Source organism: Anguilla anguilla, chromosome 6 (genome assembly GCF_013347855.1).
Source record: "Anguilla anguilla isolate fAngAng1 chromosome 6, fAngAng1.pri, whole genome shotgun sequence".
Taxonomy (NCBI): Eukaryota; Metazoa; Chordata; class Actinopteri; order Anguilliformes; family Anguillidae; genus Anguilla; species Anguilla anguilla.
Window position 1 is genome coordinate 47,957,621 of NC_049206.1, and position 15,121 is coordinate 47,972,741.

At 38.8% G+C, this 15,121-nt stretch overlaps 2 protein-coding genes across 8 annotated transcripts in view; both read right to left on the minus strand.

The window, feature by feature from the left end:
• col12a1b (collagen, type XII, alpha 1b) overlaps positions 1–2,541 on the minus strand; it is a 75,918-nt gene extending 73,377 nt beyond the window's left edge. For 5 of the 6 annotated variants that reach the window (XM_035423307.1, XM_035423312.1, XM_035423311.1 and 2 more), the window contains exons 1-2: positions 1,973–2,541; positions 588–696 (exon numbers count right to left, since the gene is read on the minus strand). In XM_035423307.1, the coding sequence (XP_035279198.1) occupies positions 588–660 (73 nt within the window). In that variant the 5' untranslated portion in view covers positions 661–696; positions 1,973–2,541. Of the gene's footprint in view, positions 1–587; positions 1,912–1,972 lie in introns of those variants that run through there. The other variant, XM_035423306.1, reaches the window with a different exon arrangement.
• Positions 2,542–3,908: 1,367 nt separating this feature from the next.
• Positions 3,909–12,595, minus strand: LOC118230008 (cell cycle control protein 50A-like). Of its 2 annotated transcripts, none has more exons than XM_035422670.1 (10): positions 12,095–12,595; positions 11,220–11,339; positions 10,720–10,827; positions 10,256–10,340; positions 9,984–10,130; positions 9,665–9,868; positions 6,988–8,917; positions 5,974–6,063; positions 4,442–4,526; positions 3,909–4,157 (listed from the first exon to the last, which is right to left on the minus strand). In XM_035422670.1, the coding sequence occupies exons 1-7, from the start codon at positions 12,341–12,343 to the stop codon at positions 8,724–8,726; spliced, it is 1,107 nt and encodes a 368-aa protein (XP_035278561.1). In that variant the 5' UTR covers positions 12,344–12,595; the 3' UTR covers positions 3,909–4,157; positions 4,442–4,526; positions 5,974–6,063; positions 6,988–8,723. The 2 variants fall into 2 exon arrangements, with proteins under 2 accessions (XP_035278561.1, XP_035278562.1); XM_035422671.1 differs by having other exon boundaries at positions 4,442–5,410.
• Positions 12,596–15,121: the final 2,526 nt, after the last annotated feature.

Below are 15,121 nucleotides of genomic sequence, written 5' to 3' on the forward strand. Positions count from 1 at the left end.
CTTGGTGTCAAAGCGAAGACACTACAGACAGATGTTTTGCGCCTGGAATGGATTGGGACACTCGAGTAGGCACAATAAATCGCAGTTCTTAAATTCGTAGGCTTTTCCTCGCGATCAGCGCTGACAGCTCCATACATAACACGGAAGCCGGTATACTTGTTGTTTTTACTACCCGTTAAAAAATGTTTTATATTAACCCGAAACAGCATCCGTAATGGGTCTGGCATACAGTAAGCAGATGATAGAGCTCAATGCTGGAGAACCTGTTCAAAGTTACTTAGATCTGCCTATCAAAAGCCTTAATGTGGCAACGAAAATGACAGTATAACAGTAGTTTATCATCAGAACTGCGCAAATCTAGTTTTAAACAGATATTTCAAATAACAAGATCACGGACCAGATCATGGACTGAGGTAGCCGACACCTCACACCACGACACGAGAGAGAGAGAGAGAGAGAGAGAGAGGAGGGGGGGGGAGCGAGCGTTCTGATCCGTAGCCAATAATGTCAACTAGAAGTCAACCCGTTCGGACATGTTGAATTAATCACATTGGAAAGAAAGTTGAAGGTAGGGCGATGTACGTTACCTGCTTGAGCATCGACCCAGGTTACTAGCACTATCAGGAGGGCAACCGCTGCCAAAGACAGCCTTATCTTCATTTTTAGTCGTTCTGGCTCAGCAGCACATGAATGAATCTATGGAGAGGACACACGATTATCCACTCTACGAATAAATTAACGGTTAACATAGTCCAGTGGAAAGAACGTCTTCATGAGGGAAACAATGCACTTTTCCGAATCTGTCAAGGTACAGTAAAGGTACTCAAAGGATAAACGAGCCATTTTAAAGGAGAACCATTTCAAGCCACGTTATCTAGTTCCATAATCTAGTTTTAAGTAGCCCATACATACAGCCCACATCAAGTGCACCTCAGAAGATATGGAACAAAAATCCCATCGATGGTTCTATGGTTGCAGCACGCCTCCTACAGTTGTATAAGCTAAATATTTTTAATTAAGGTCTCTGTCTAATGCCAATGCAGTAGCCTACACTAGCTATTATACTGACAAGCGAAAGTAAGTGGGCTATAGCAATGATGTTTCTAAAATAAGATTAGGAAATTATTTAAACAAAGACCGCTGTACAAAAATAAAAACAAAAATAAACTTTGCAGCTGTGCAAACGCGCAATAGTCCACAGTCAATGCAGAAGCTTGAGCCATGATATATTTAAATTAGAATAAATTAAATACATATGCAATTAGAAAAGTTAATACAAACTAATTTACTTCGTCGGTATCAGCAAGTCCATACAAAAACTGTCCATATCTTTCAATAAGTCAAGTATAAAACAAATAATTTTCAAAAAATAAAATTTATCACTCGGTGGTATATTCTGTCCAAGAAGCTCCAACACAGAAGGGAAAACTCAGCAATGGCACGCTCAACTCTTATAAGCTCTAAGAGTGTCAGCCAAATATTGAAACGGATAAATAGTCTAAATAACGTTTTTATTTAAAGAGTGTATTAAAATTGCACAATGTCAAGAGAAATGCAAAAAATGCAATAACTTCCAAGAGGCGTAGTTAAATTAATAAAACGTTCATGGACATCAAGCAATCATGAGCATCATCTCACAGATAGCCCAATTTTTCGTGAAATAGTTCAAGTTTAAATTGCCAAAAGTTTTTTACTCCATTTTTATATCGTTGAGAGGGGCCATACACGTTTAAATTATGCGCTATTAGCTTAGAATACGCAGATAAATTCCCAGATCATTAACTTAAATTGAATAAAAATGTGAACGCATACTCCAAAAACAATGCAGCTGTTCGGCATTATATTTACGCTCAAAGATAGCCCTCAGAATGCATGAGGATATGATTCTGATTAAAGCGCTCGTACTAACGGTATCGCTCAAACAAATACTTAGAGATAAAATATAGCCATTGAAATGAAATGGGATGCTAACCTGTGGAAGTTTTTTTGTTTAATTGATCTTTAAAAAGAAAGAAAACCAAAGCTTCTTCAGAGAGGCCCTGGAAATCTGGCGGGCGAGCTTCAGAAGAGGTGGCAGGTTTGTCCGTGCAGACGATTAACTTAGAGTTCCGACTGCAGACGTCCCAGAAAGGAATCCTCTTTCCAAGTGGGAAAAATCTCTCCACAATCTGCTACTTAATAGGGGGCAGTTCCCAACTCTCGTTTTACTATCGTAAGCTCTTACGCCATTCAGTAAGCGTGGAATCCTGCCACAATTTGATATAGCCTATCCAACATCTTAAAAAAAAAAAAAGTGGGGATATACTTTTTGGAAACTTCTGCATAGTTGTCTGCATTCCTTTGGCGTGATGGCCATCTGAGTGTTTAAGCCACAGGTCTTCCGCGCATACTGAAGAGATAGCATCTGTATTTGGAAACCATGAGATGTGTTTCGCTGGCAACCGGATTTTTCTTTTTTTTTTTAAACCATGAAACAATGGAAAAATCTGAAATACTCAAATGCTATGTCTTTCAGGAGCACAATGAAACTTGAAATGGCCAACCCATGACGCACTTTTTAGGCGATGCCTATTAATATCGTATTGTTGTGTATGCTACATATTTGCTTGTACAATTCGTATAACAGCACTGCTCATATATATATATATATATATATATATATATATATATAGCCTATATATATGCTATATATTGTTTTTATTTTGTTTGATACATTTATATATTCTAGGCTTAAATTCATTAAACCGTCAGTCATCTGCAAAGTCTAGTGTTGAATGCGGCAGAAAGGTTAGTTTTGCAGTTCAATAGGCTATATTTTGAAAAAAAAAGTATGACTTAATTGACAATAAACTCGACGATTCACAATATTTTATGTACATACTTTGTAGGCTTATGGCAAAATATTTTCCATTTACGTCGACGCACTTACACAATTTATACGTAGGCTAGTTATTACACTTGGAGAAAAAATAAAATAAAAACAGATGTGCATTATCGCACAACTGAATCAATTCGCCAGACGGCAATGTCTGTGTGGTTTAACAATGTTACGACATATTTCAGGCTTCAAAAGGACTATTCATTTCCTAGTGAACTTGGCCCTCTAGTGACTAAATAGGTGAAGTACGCTCGACTGGAGCTTGGTCTTCCTGCACATTTCAGTCAAAATGTGCATTCCACACGTTTAGTGTAACCACCAACACTTTCTCATATTTGTTCAGTTTTTTTTTATTTCAAAAAGATAATTAGCTGATATATGGCTAGGATTAACGAGTTGAATGAGCTGCTAGCAAATTAATCTTAAATTGTACATAGTCATTTAGATTTTTCGACATATAAAGCTCTATTCTTTGTGAATAAGGCAATAATCAAAAATAAAGGGAATGTGCCAACTTGGAAAAGCAAATTACTGGCTATGCAAGTGTACATGAACAGTACAACTAAATCATTAAGAACATACAGCTGTCAGTATCTGTGTTAAATTCGTTAAAGGAAAACGATTAATTGTTTAGAATAATTAAAAAATCGTTCCATAAGTTCAGAAGCGAAGGTGGAAGTAATATTCAACACAGTGGTTCAAAATACAATGAGAAAGCTCATTTTGACTTTCATAGACCATGAAAAATATTGGAGCACAACTAACTGCATAGGCTACTGGTCTGCCATCTGGAAACTTTTCTTAATCTGTAAAAAAGTTAGCTTCAAGTCCACATGCTCAAAAAAGGAATGACACATTTGACAGTTTACTTTCTAAATTGTCTCAAAATACCTGGGTAAGCCAACTACAATAGCGTAAGATCCAAGGGATGTTAGTTTGGCATGTGAGTCTACATACATGTTATGTCTGATCTGCAACACCTTACAAAAAATAAACCATGGATTGTATTTCACAGATACAACATAAAAAATGATGATGCATATACATATGTTTTTATTATCCACAGGTACACAGTAATATTATAGTACAGTGAATAAACATTGATCCCATTCACATCAACCACTTGTCATTATAGCAAGATGAATTAACTCCCTGATAATTTACATATATACTTTACAACTAAAACGGGCAATTTGACATGAATAAAAGCAGGATAGGGTTCAGTTTTTCTTTTTGGGAAATGCTACATCGCACAATTCATACACAACGTATCCGGCTCCTGAAATAAAAGAAAAACTGAAATTAATGTCAAATCAATAAAGAGGATTCTAAGACTGCATGCACCTAAATAATAATTATGTGGAACATACCTTATACAGCTTGAGGATGCACATAGAGCACTAATATGTACTTATTTAGCATTTACATTGAGAGATATTACATTGTCTGTGGTGCCATTTTTTTACATTTATAAACTGACCAGTAAACTAACCTGAACTGAATTCAACAGTGGGACATTGTGGAACAGTGTGTAGGGTCAAACATGCAATAAAACTTTCTTACCCAAAACAGTTAGGACCATTGTAAATCTGTACAAGAGTGCATCTCTTGTACCACCTTTCAAGTGAATTGGCATCCCGTTGTCCTCCTATACATACAAGAACAAAAAAAAACATTACAGTGAGATCTCGAAGGACAGCTTATTGGCTGCTTGGCTTAAAAGGACGTCATACTTAGTGGTGGCTTGGATTACATAGTGGCTTCACGTCAAGCAGTTCATGAAGGTTTGTTTTGCATGTGGTTATGCAGGAGTATGTGTGTACATCGTTTCCTAGATATAACCATCGTGAAATAAAAAGAAAAGTGGACCTATATATAAGCTCCACATGTGCAAGACTGAACACTATTCACGGTGGTATTGCTGTAGCCATTCCAGTATAGCTCTATATCATTACTGTAGCACACATTTCTTACCACACAGCAAATAACTAGAGCAATTAGCAAAGAAAAGATAAGCAAATCACCAATTAATTTTTCAAAAAGCAATGGAACATAACCCAAAGGTTATACACACACCCCATACACCTCATGTACTGTCCAACAATTTGGTAAAAAGCTATTTGCATGATTATGTCCAGCTGACAGTTAAATATAAAACTATAAAATAAAAAAGCTTCATTGTGCAATACACCCGCTTAGCCTCCTTGATATAAAAACATATTAGCCTCATTAAAAAAATGGCCTACAAAGGTCATTCAAAAACCTCAAGGAGATTGCACAGCCTTGAATAGTACGATGCAGGAAAAGGTGCCTCTGATTTAAAACAGGAGACGAGTTTGAAACGGTAAAATTAGCAAAGCAGTTGCCCTCATTGCTCCAATTCTGCACTGGCCATTTGTGCCTAATCACACCACATGCATAGCCATTAGTCATTATCAGCCTACTCCAAACTAAGCCATGTAAGCAAATTACAGATATACTTATCTCTCGGGCTATTGGGGGAGAAATATTATGTATTCATGAATCCGGAACCTGAGAATGAAGTGCACACTTAACCATTAACCGCTAGCATTACTCTTACATAAGAAATTCACATAAATGTAATTTATTCATATCAATTTTAACTGCTATTGCATGAACACAATCTTTAACAAACAAAATTTTCCAGAATATAAAAAAAGTTAAATTGCAATTGCATTAATGATGCTGGAGAGCGTGACAGCCGTATCAGAATCAATGCCTTCTGTTCTTTAAAAGCTCAGGTAAAAATTTCCAACTTGAAACCCAGTATCAGACTAGTAATGCAGAAGACCTGTTCAGGCTAGACAGAGAAATTGACAACTTCGATCAAAGGGTTTGAGACCTGCAAGTTATCGATTTACATTCTAATTACAAGCAAGCTGACTTTCAATGTAAATAGTGACTTGCCTTAACAGTTAAAGAGATTTGGACAAATATCAGTATGACTGAATCTACCTCTGTCGTGTGATGGGGAGTCATTCCACATGGTAACATCATTAACATTATCTGCTTTGCCTCAGGTAAGAGAGACACTGCTACCCAATCAACACTGCCCCCATAAGCACTCATCTCACCTGAAACAACTTCTGTTTCTCAGGGACCTTGTTCTCTACTTGCCTCCGGGCGCTACTGCAGATCATTCGCCGGGAGGCATGCTGTAAGGCCTATCGGTTGACACAGAGGGACAGAGAGGTGACGCAATGAAAACAGGAAGTCCCAAGAAAGCACTTGACTGGACACCACAATTTAGCTGTAAAGCCACGTGAGAACCAGTGGCGTAGTAAGTTTCCGACCATTCTGCGGCAGTGAATTTTCAAATAGAAGACTTAACGACTTTTGCTTGAAATAAGTATTGACTGGCGCTACAACTTAACTTGAAACTTAGAAGAGAATTCAAAGACTTTTCAAAGACTAGATGTAGATTTATTTCAAGACCGCCCTTAAAAATGCTTTTCGTCCCTTTGACAGTATTAGCTAGCTAAAAAAATGTGCCCTCCACGAAGAACTGTTGAATATTGTAAGCGATAGCCAGTTACATCCAGCCAGCAAAATTTAGTAATGATGTCAAGACACCAAGCTCAAAGTTACGACCATCATTAACTACCCTCTTTAACGTAATGGCTAACTAAAGTGGTCTGCTTAGTTTTCAGATAAATAGAAAACAGACATGGTTAGGTAGCTTGCCAACTCACAATTATGCATGAATTACCACCAGTTTTTTTCTATCCAGATACCAATGTGACCAATCTAGTTAACAGTTCAGACAGATTGCCATCCATTCTAACACTTGACCCTCGCGTTAAATGTCAAATGAGCATAGCTTCCATAAATGATCTACTCTTAAAACTAAACAGTTCGATTAGCTTAGTCAAAATTTTCCGATAAAAGAGTGAACCTTTGACCGCTATTCATGCTAACTTTCGTTGGCTAACTGCTGAAACATCCTGCGATAACATTAACTGAAAAGCTAGCTATTCAACTTAGCTCAATAACGATAGGTCATCTGAAAAAGTAGGATACATATAGAAAGAAATATTCACTAATTAATGAAAAGTAAAGACAGAAAGACTGGATGAGTCTGTAGGTACCAGAAATTGCCTGTACATCTTGAGTGGATTCTTCGCAACTAAACGCTGCAAGGGCAAAGAAAACGAGAAAACTACGTACTTCCGCCGGTTATTTTTATTCACTAGTGTCTCGGTGGAGTCTTTTCCTGTTAAATAATGCACTACATGCGCCATTTCGCCATCTACTGTACAGGCGTATGAAGAAAGGGAGGTCAAGGTGGAATAGTCCATTCAATGTGAAATGTGGGTGATAATAAATATTGGCAAATATAGATATTTAATTGGATAGGCCCACATTTACATGTAGATAGATTTATTTTTATCTATTACATATTATCATTCGTTTGGAGTGACAAGAAAGGAAAAAATGTTTTATAAATTTTAAAAAAAGGAAACAAATTCACTAGGCCCCTCTCGCGGACGAGGCCCCAAGCAATTGCCTACCTATGACCAATGGTAAAACCGCCTAAGAGTACAAGCAGTAGTAGGCGTAGTGGCAGTGTTGCATGTTTCAACCTGGACTACTACACTTCTTACCAGTTAATACCTCATAAACTTGCATTGCAACCAGTTGAAGAGTTTCAATTTAAGTCAATGTGACCTTTGAGAATACCAAAGGCAATAATCGCCTTTCCCATTACATAAAAGAACACTATCTATATGACAGACTCACAAGTTAATATACTGTTTTATTTTTCTAGCAATAAAAGTACACTGGTGTAAAATTTACAGTACAAAATATATAAAACCAAAAAGGAGACCAGACTAAAGGATGACCTTGTGTAACAAATCCATAGTAAAGGAAAAGTGCAAAATATTTGGTAATCAATATTGTGAATATAATACCACCACTGGATATTTATTCTAAAATACTTTCTTCACAGCAGTAAATTTTCAAACTAAATATTTTAACATTTGTAAAAGACTGATTTCAAAGTATTGCAAAACATACCCAATTGCATCAAAATCAAACACTAATATAACCTGTAAAAATAGTTTAACTGGCATTTCATTTGCATAAGCTTGAAGATGTGACACTGCGGCATAGAACTGAATGTATGTAGTCATATGGCTTGAACGTTATTTTCCTCTGAGTCTGCTTGAGCAGGGTAGCAGGAAACATACCTAACAGTTTGAATCTTTCCACAGGGATTTGAAATATCAACATCAATAGAGCCCCCCCCCCCCCCCCTCCCGTTCAGTAGCAAATCACTCACAATTCAGCATATAGCACCAAATATCTTTACCTTTTTAAACACTGTTATTCATTTAATGAGATTTCATGGATTACTAAAAAACCAAAATATGTTTATTAGCCTTAATTCAATCAAATTTAGTGATTTTGATGAAAAAAAAAAAAAGGTTTTTATGAAGGCCTGGGAGGATCAGATGTTTCGCACCACAGCCTCTTCTTAAAACTGCATGGCAGAATTCTCTACGAAACTCCATCTCACGACTCAACGGGTTTACATTTTAGACCAGTGGTTCCCAAACCACTCCTCAGGTACCCCCACTCAGATACAGGCATTTGATGCGTTCCATCTCAGGCACACCTGATGCAACCAAGCAAGGGCTTGATTAGTTCTATCAGGTGTGCTTGAGATGGAACGCACTAAATACCTGGATCCGGCAGGGGGGCAACGAGCAGAGGTTTGGCAACCGTGGCTTTAAGCGTATACAGGAAAGACGTTTCTTCTACATTCAATTTGTGGTTCATTCCGGGCTTCAGGCATCAGGCACCTGCAGCAGCAGGCCGCTCAGCTGGGGATGTCGGCACTGCTGCTGCGGACTCCATACTTGTGGCGGATGACTAAGAGGACTATGCCCAGGAAGAAGCAGATCGAGCCAACGGTGATGTAGGCGATGCCCAGGAAGGGGTTCTTGCCTCCCATCCAGGAGATGGTGCTGAGGATCACGCGCTTGCGTCCATCGAAAGTAAGCACGGGGTAGTCTGAGGTTACACCGTGAAGGAGAAAGACCACAGGCTCTAAACTTCGAGCTGTATCACAAAAAACTCAAATGACACAGTCACCGTTACATAAACCTCTGGGTTATGCACGCGCTGTGCTTGCCTTATCCCTTCATAGAGAAGCTCATTTCAAAGATAGCATTGACAGGGTGGGACAGGACGTCCAACTTGATACAATATTATGTTACTTTCCCCCACAGCTACAGCCTAACCTTTCACACAGTCTCCCCGTCCATCTTCCCAAAGATGACTATTCTGCTGTACTTGCTCCTTGAGCAAGGTGATTTAGAGTTACTGGCAAAATTAATAATTTGCAACATTTATCTGAGAATACAGAATTCTAAACTTGGGAACAAACAGCATTTTGTCATAGGCTAATAAAGCAGTGCAGCCCTTTGAATATCCCCTGAACTGTACTAAACTGAAACAAAAATCCCTCACTCCCAGCTGACAAGGCTGTACTTCATTAGAGTGCTAATGAACCTTTACAGGGATTCCAACTCTTGGATGCTCTCAGGCACTTCTCCAACTCTCTTTAAAATATCCGGACAGGGAAGAATGAACAAGCTAGCTGAACTCAGGAAGCGATTAGTGTAATCAGTAGGTAAATGCGCCAGGAGAAAGTATCTTCAACTTCAACCCTCCGATTGTGTCTGTGGAAGCAGGATATAGGTGACATGTACAAGTGCTGCAAAGCGTTTTGAAATGGAAGGGTGTAAAGAAGGATACTGTAGGTCACGTGCAGAGTGTAGCTGCCTTTGAGCAAGGTCGGAGCCTCGGTCTTCTTCTCGATGATGCGGTACAGCTTGCGGAAGGTGGGCAGGGCCGCGGTGCGCATCCACACAATGAAGTCTTCGTTGATGAAGCCGTTGTTGTCCGGGTCTGTGTCCAGCTCGAACACAGGCTTGGCCCAGTTTATTGGCTTTGTTGTATCTGGAAATTGAACAGGACAATTCTTTTTTAAGTGGCAGGAGATGAGGGGCAGGGAGGTTATGAGGCTCATTCCAGGTGATGGCAAAGTTATCCTCTGTGTTTACTTTAACAGTACCTTTGAATGCAGCGATGAGATTGGAGTTGTTCCCCCCGGGATTCCTGAACTTAACGTGTTTGTCGGTTGACCAGGCAATGCCCTTCTTCAACAGAGGAATTGAAATTGGTGTACCATTGGGAGAGACATAATCTAACTCCAAAGAGTCTGTAAGAGGACAGAAAACATACAGTAATATAGAGCAAGCCTCTGCATTGTATATATAGCACTGATGGCTTCTGTTGGTTAGCTGAAGACATGTAAAGGCCTAACTAAATAAATAAATGGCTGACCATTAAATAGGCTGTTGGCAATAGCTCCACAGGGGGCAATGGGCTTGACATCAGTACGGTACGGCTCACAATCCTTGCTGGGATCCTGTAGACAAGAAGTACACAGTTAACAATCCATCTTAAAACACTTAGCTCTCTCAGGATAAAATATCTCATATGGAGTATGTTTGGTCATTACATATAATTCAAAACAAACTTAAATAAGAGTTCAAGGAATCTGAGATCACCAAAAGTATGCACACCTGAAAGCAAAGACTACAACTTCATGCTTTTGTTGACTAACTGGAATTTTTATTACTAAACATGTTACAAATGCAAAGCAGTTACATTTTTTCCCTCTTGGTGATGAACACCTGCTGCTTCAGGGTATTCAAAGAAACACAGTATTGAAAATAGACCAGCTAAGAGCCAGCTTTCAGCAATTCATTTCAGGGAAGATTGGCATCATTGTGGCTTTAGCCTACCGTCAATGCTCGTGTGTCGCCGTTCAACTGCCTGTCATCCCTGGACTTAACATAACGTCTGTGATTCTGATAGAAGTTGGACAGCCCATAGTACATGAAAACACTGCCCTGGAAAGACAATTTAATTCACTAACAATTTCATTAACTTACAAATGCAAATGTACATCATTAACAACCATTTGAAGGATTAGTCAATACGTGCAGATGTAAAACCTATATTTGCAGCACAGCCAAATGTACTTCGAGAAGCAAATTAATTGAGAGAACAGCAACGTCCACATCCTTAATTTCTATTCAGTATAAATACATGGTTAGATGACTCGTAATTTATGATAGCTTGCATCATGTTATTATGTGGAACGTTTGACAAAAAAGTGTTTGTCCTAGGGAAATTACTACAAATTAACAGTAAGTAGGCTACTTCTTCCCGGAACTATAGTTAACTTAAGTTAACTCTAACTTAATCACCTCAATCGGTTTGTTCTACTTTCACAGCTTACCTCAAAAGCCTGATCAAGTACGAAGGACACAGAACACGTACACGGTTTTGTACTGTTCCAGCTATAACTCTGAGAACAGTTGAAGCATGGATTTGATGCGTCAACTCCGGTGTAATCAATCTGCAACGGAGAACAATGTGATGTTGATGGGGTTTTCATGGCAATATTCGCTAAATGAAAGGAGCATACCACTACCAAGCTACTGGTGTACAGGAAGAATCCACAGCCTGTCATGTTGATTTCAGAAACACAACAGCACGCTTTAATTGCGGAATTTGACTGAGATAGTTTATTTGCGTGCGATTTTTGGCCTTTGTCTAGAAAAAGGCTTAAAAAGGCCACGCTGGCAGTAGGCTAGCTATCACTGCAGATGAGCAGTAGGCTAATGCAGGCCAGAGCCGGAGTTTGCCAAGTTAGGTTAACCAGGCATTAGGTCACAAGCAGTCAATTTTGGCTGTGCACTACTGTTAAAAGCACTGCGAAACACGTTTGTGACAGTTAACTTCACGATAGGAGAAACATATTTTTCAAAATTATACTCTATAGTATAGGCTATTGTTTTGGTCACTTAAACTAGCTAACGTTAACAGAGGAGTGGATGGCAATAAACGTAAATTAGACAGCTAACAAATGAATGACAGAACTTCCGTTCAGTACCGCTAGGCTAGTGAGTAGCGCGTAGGCGACAGGTCTAGCTAGCGAAGCTAACAAACTGGCAACAGGTGATGCGTCTAACTTGTAGCAAGATAAAATAACGAAATGTAGACAGCTAAAAGTAGTATCAAACACCTAAAGTTAATAAACAGTAGGAAAGACATGCATCAAGAACTAACGTTAGATTAGTATTATTAAACTTGCTAAATTAGCAAAGGTACCTCGAACTCTTTTATGTTGTTTGATGTCACGTAGAGGCCGATTCCGATGGGAATGAAGAATACGCCAATAGCGAAAAAAGCTGGAAACACAGTGCCCGCCGTGAGTATGGGCTGCCACGCTGGTAATCGTTGCTGCTTGAAGGCAGTATTGTCAGGCTTCCTGCTTCTGTCATTACCCGCTCCAACTGGACTCGAGGTCCCAGCAGGGTTACCGTCTTCGTCCTTTGTGTTGTAGCCCGTCGCCATCATGGCTGTTGTAATTCTCCTTAACAGGCTAAAGTCGCTAAATAATCCGGTTCAACTAATCAATACTTTGATTGACAGGTTACGGACATTTGGAATTTCAGGTTGGATTAAGAGATAGCGGTACTATCATTTAAATTAGTCATGATTTTGGAATATCGCTATTGAAAGAGATAACTTATACTCAACCTCAAAAGCAAAGTATCTTCTTAACTCACAGGCTACTGATAGAAATGTAGCAACCAGGAAGTCAACAAAACCCGTCGTGCGTGATGACATCACATTTTGACAAAGAACACAACTTTCTGTTTGCTTCTACTAAACTTTATTCGACTTTAATAGACGCGTATCCCGTCAATGTATTAATGTTTTGAAAGGTGAACTTATATTAATTTAGATAATTTTAAGCGGGACATTTTGTATGTGAAGCGAATATACTTTTTTTCCACATTACTAAAATAAAATAATTAAACATAAACTCAGAAAGAATCCAAATCAACATGATAATTTCTGTGCGCGCGCATGTGTTCGTGCGTGCATAATTCGGGCAATGTTCATGATAGTGACATTCCACCATTCATTAACAGCCAATTGCTGGAGCTTGTTAATTAGTGTACAAATTAGCAAAAGCATTTGGGCAGCTTTAAAGGCATTCTTCAGTGATGGCAAACATAACATGGGCCAGAAAGCCCCAGTCATGCACACAGAGAACTGCTAGCATACAGCTGTCCCCAGTGATCACTTCTTATGCGCCTCATTAACTCCAATACTAACAGCCTCCAACACTTTTGGACACTGTCATTCAAATGCTCCTTCCAGCCTACCGTTTTATGCTTCTAATTATAAAATGTCAGGGTTGAATAATTCTACTAAAATATGGTCCTTTTGGCAATTTTCTGCAGTACTACTGCTCCAGATGAGTGCCCTTTCCCTCTGGTGCTTGCAATTTATTGACAAAGCATTCTTGATAAAAATAAAAGAAGAGATTAATATAATCCAGTACCATCAAATATTGCAATGGATGGGTACAAAATTGTAATAATAGTACCCAGACCTCACCAGTTTAATGGGAGGTTGTACTCAGGGATAATATGTGGAAGGAAACTTTAATATCATCCTTTGTATAGGTCTACCAAACAGTGGGAGAAAGCATACAATACATTTGTTATATTGGCCCTCACAGCCAACACCACTCAGCCTCTGTTTTTGATCATGCAGTCACATCAGACTCCAACACTGCAATACTTTGATCCAGAGCACATGCAGCTAAACAGCCCTAGGCTAACAAGCAAAATGTGAGCAGTGTGCAAACTAATCAGCGTACAGCTCAGATGGTGTGAATCTGTGGGCGTTCGGCGGTCGCAGATCTGCTATATCTGCTGTCCAGATGCTTCATTGTTTGAAGTATGACACACAGTGTGGTCCCAGCCTCGCTCTGGCTGATTTGAAGGCAGTACTCTGTGAATACCAAAGCAATGATCTCAGTTCAAGCCCTAGCTTTTTCCTCGCATGAACCGAATCAGATGCAAGCTTTATTTCCTCTGTGTGGCAGATCGTTTAAACATTGAGTGATTAATCTTATTTGGAAAAGATTAGATTTTGTCATTTTGATGAGACACAGAGGCTTTAAATGTCATAATATAAAATGACAGATTGCTCATTAGAATCTATATAATCGATTGAAAACTCAAACCATTATAATTGTTACTGTACATCTTGCTACCTTACTACAGTAAAACTAGCTGGACTAGAATTGAGCAATGCTAGTCCAAATCCTATATGGCTTGTACCCTTGTTCCTGCATAAACCTGTCTATGATATGTAAGTGCAATGAATATGGCCATTTGTTGAGCAAGTAAATTATGATAATATCAAGTAATAAAAAAGATCATGAATCATTTTTGTCTTAAGGTGTTTTTGTTTTATGGTAGTGATCTCCCAATTTATTGTATTGCAGTTATACTTTATGTGAATAGGCATTTTTTCAACCCCCCCCCCCCCCCCCCCCCCCCCCACCCCCATCCCATTTTAACTACTATTAATATTCATGTTTCTATGTCATACCCATAGGTGCTTACTCAGGAGAAAAAACTGGAAAATAATTATTCAGTCAGATCACAACTGACTGTAACATGCAATGTCTGTCTATATGGGGGAGCCAAATATTGAAAAAAGAATATGGTAAATACAGCATTACTGAATGTATTGCTGAATGCCCCCCAGAAACAGATTCACATTTACAGTGAGCTTGTCTGTCTGTATGAAAGAACTATTGCAAAGTGGTCAGTTGTTTTGTTCTCTCCTGTTGAAACAAGCTGTAATAGCATCAAATAGCTACTTTGTCCATAGAGAACAGACAGATAGGCCTCCATGATATGCCATAAGAGATGATATAACACAAACACAACGTAGTCCTTCAGTCCAGTTCTGCTGTTTCTTCCCAGGAGGTTTGTAATCAGTGTGAAAAAACTATTCAAATGTACCTGAAAGCACTGCTTGATCATATTAACTGTTATTGCCAATTATGACCTGGCTTATTGCTGTCATATGAATTGGTTTTACCATTTAGCAAACCAAATTCCAGGTCTCAATGACAGAGACATATCCACAGTGCAGGCTATGCATTATTCATTTATTTATTGGTCATCAAGGGACTTTTTAACTCTACTTTAATTGCTGTACTGCCCTGTGTTAATAAGCAAGCATTCGTATTATCCTGCTCGGATTGGAGAGTGTTTTTGTTTCTTTCATAGATTTAATGTGGGCACCACCTTCATATTTAGC

What these genes read in the sequence shown, in the direction of transcription:
- LOC118230008 (XM_035422670.1), bottom strand. Translation starts at nt 12,343, where the DNA reads ATGATGGCGACGGGCTACAACACAAAGGACGAAGACGGTAACCCTGCT. An exon ending in GCGACACACGAGCATTGACG is followed by an intron (nt 10,341 to 10,719) that starts GTAGGCTAAAGC and finishes TCTTGTCTACAG; the next exon opens with GATCCCAGCAAGGATTGTGA. An exon ending in TGCCAACAGCCTATTTAATG is followed by an intron (nt 10,131 to 10,255) that starts GTCAGCCATTTA and finishes GTCCTCTTACAG; the next exon opens with ACTCTTTGGAGTTAGATTAT.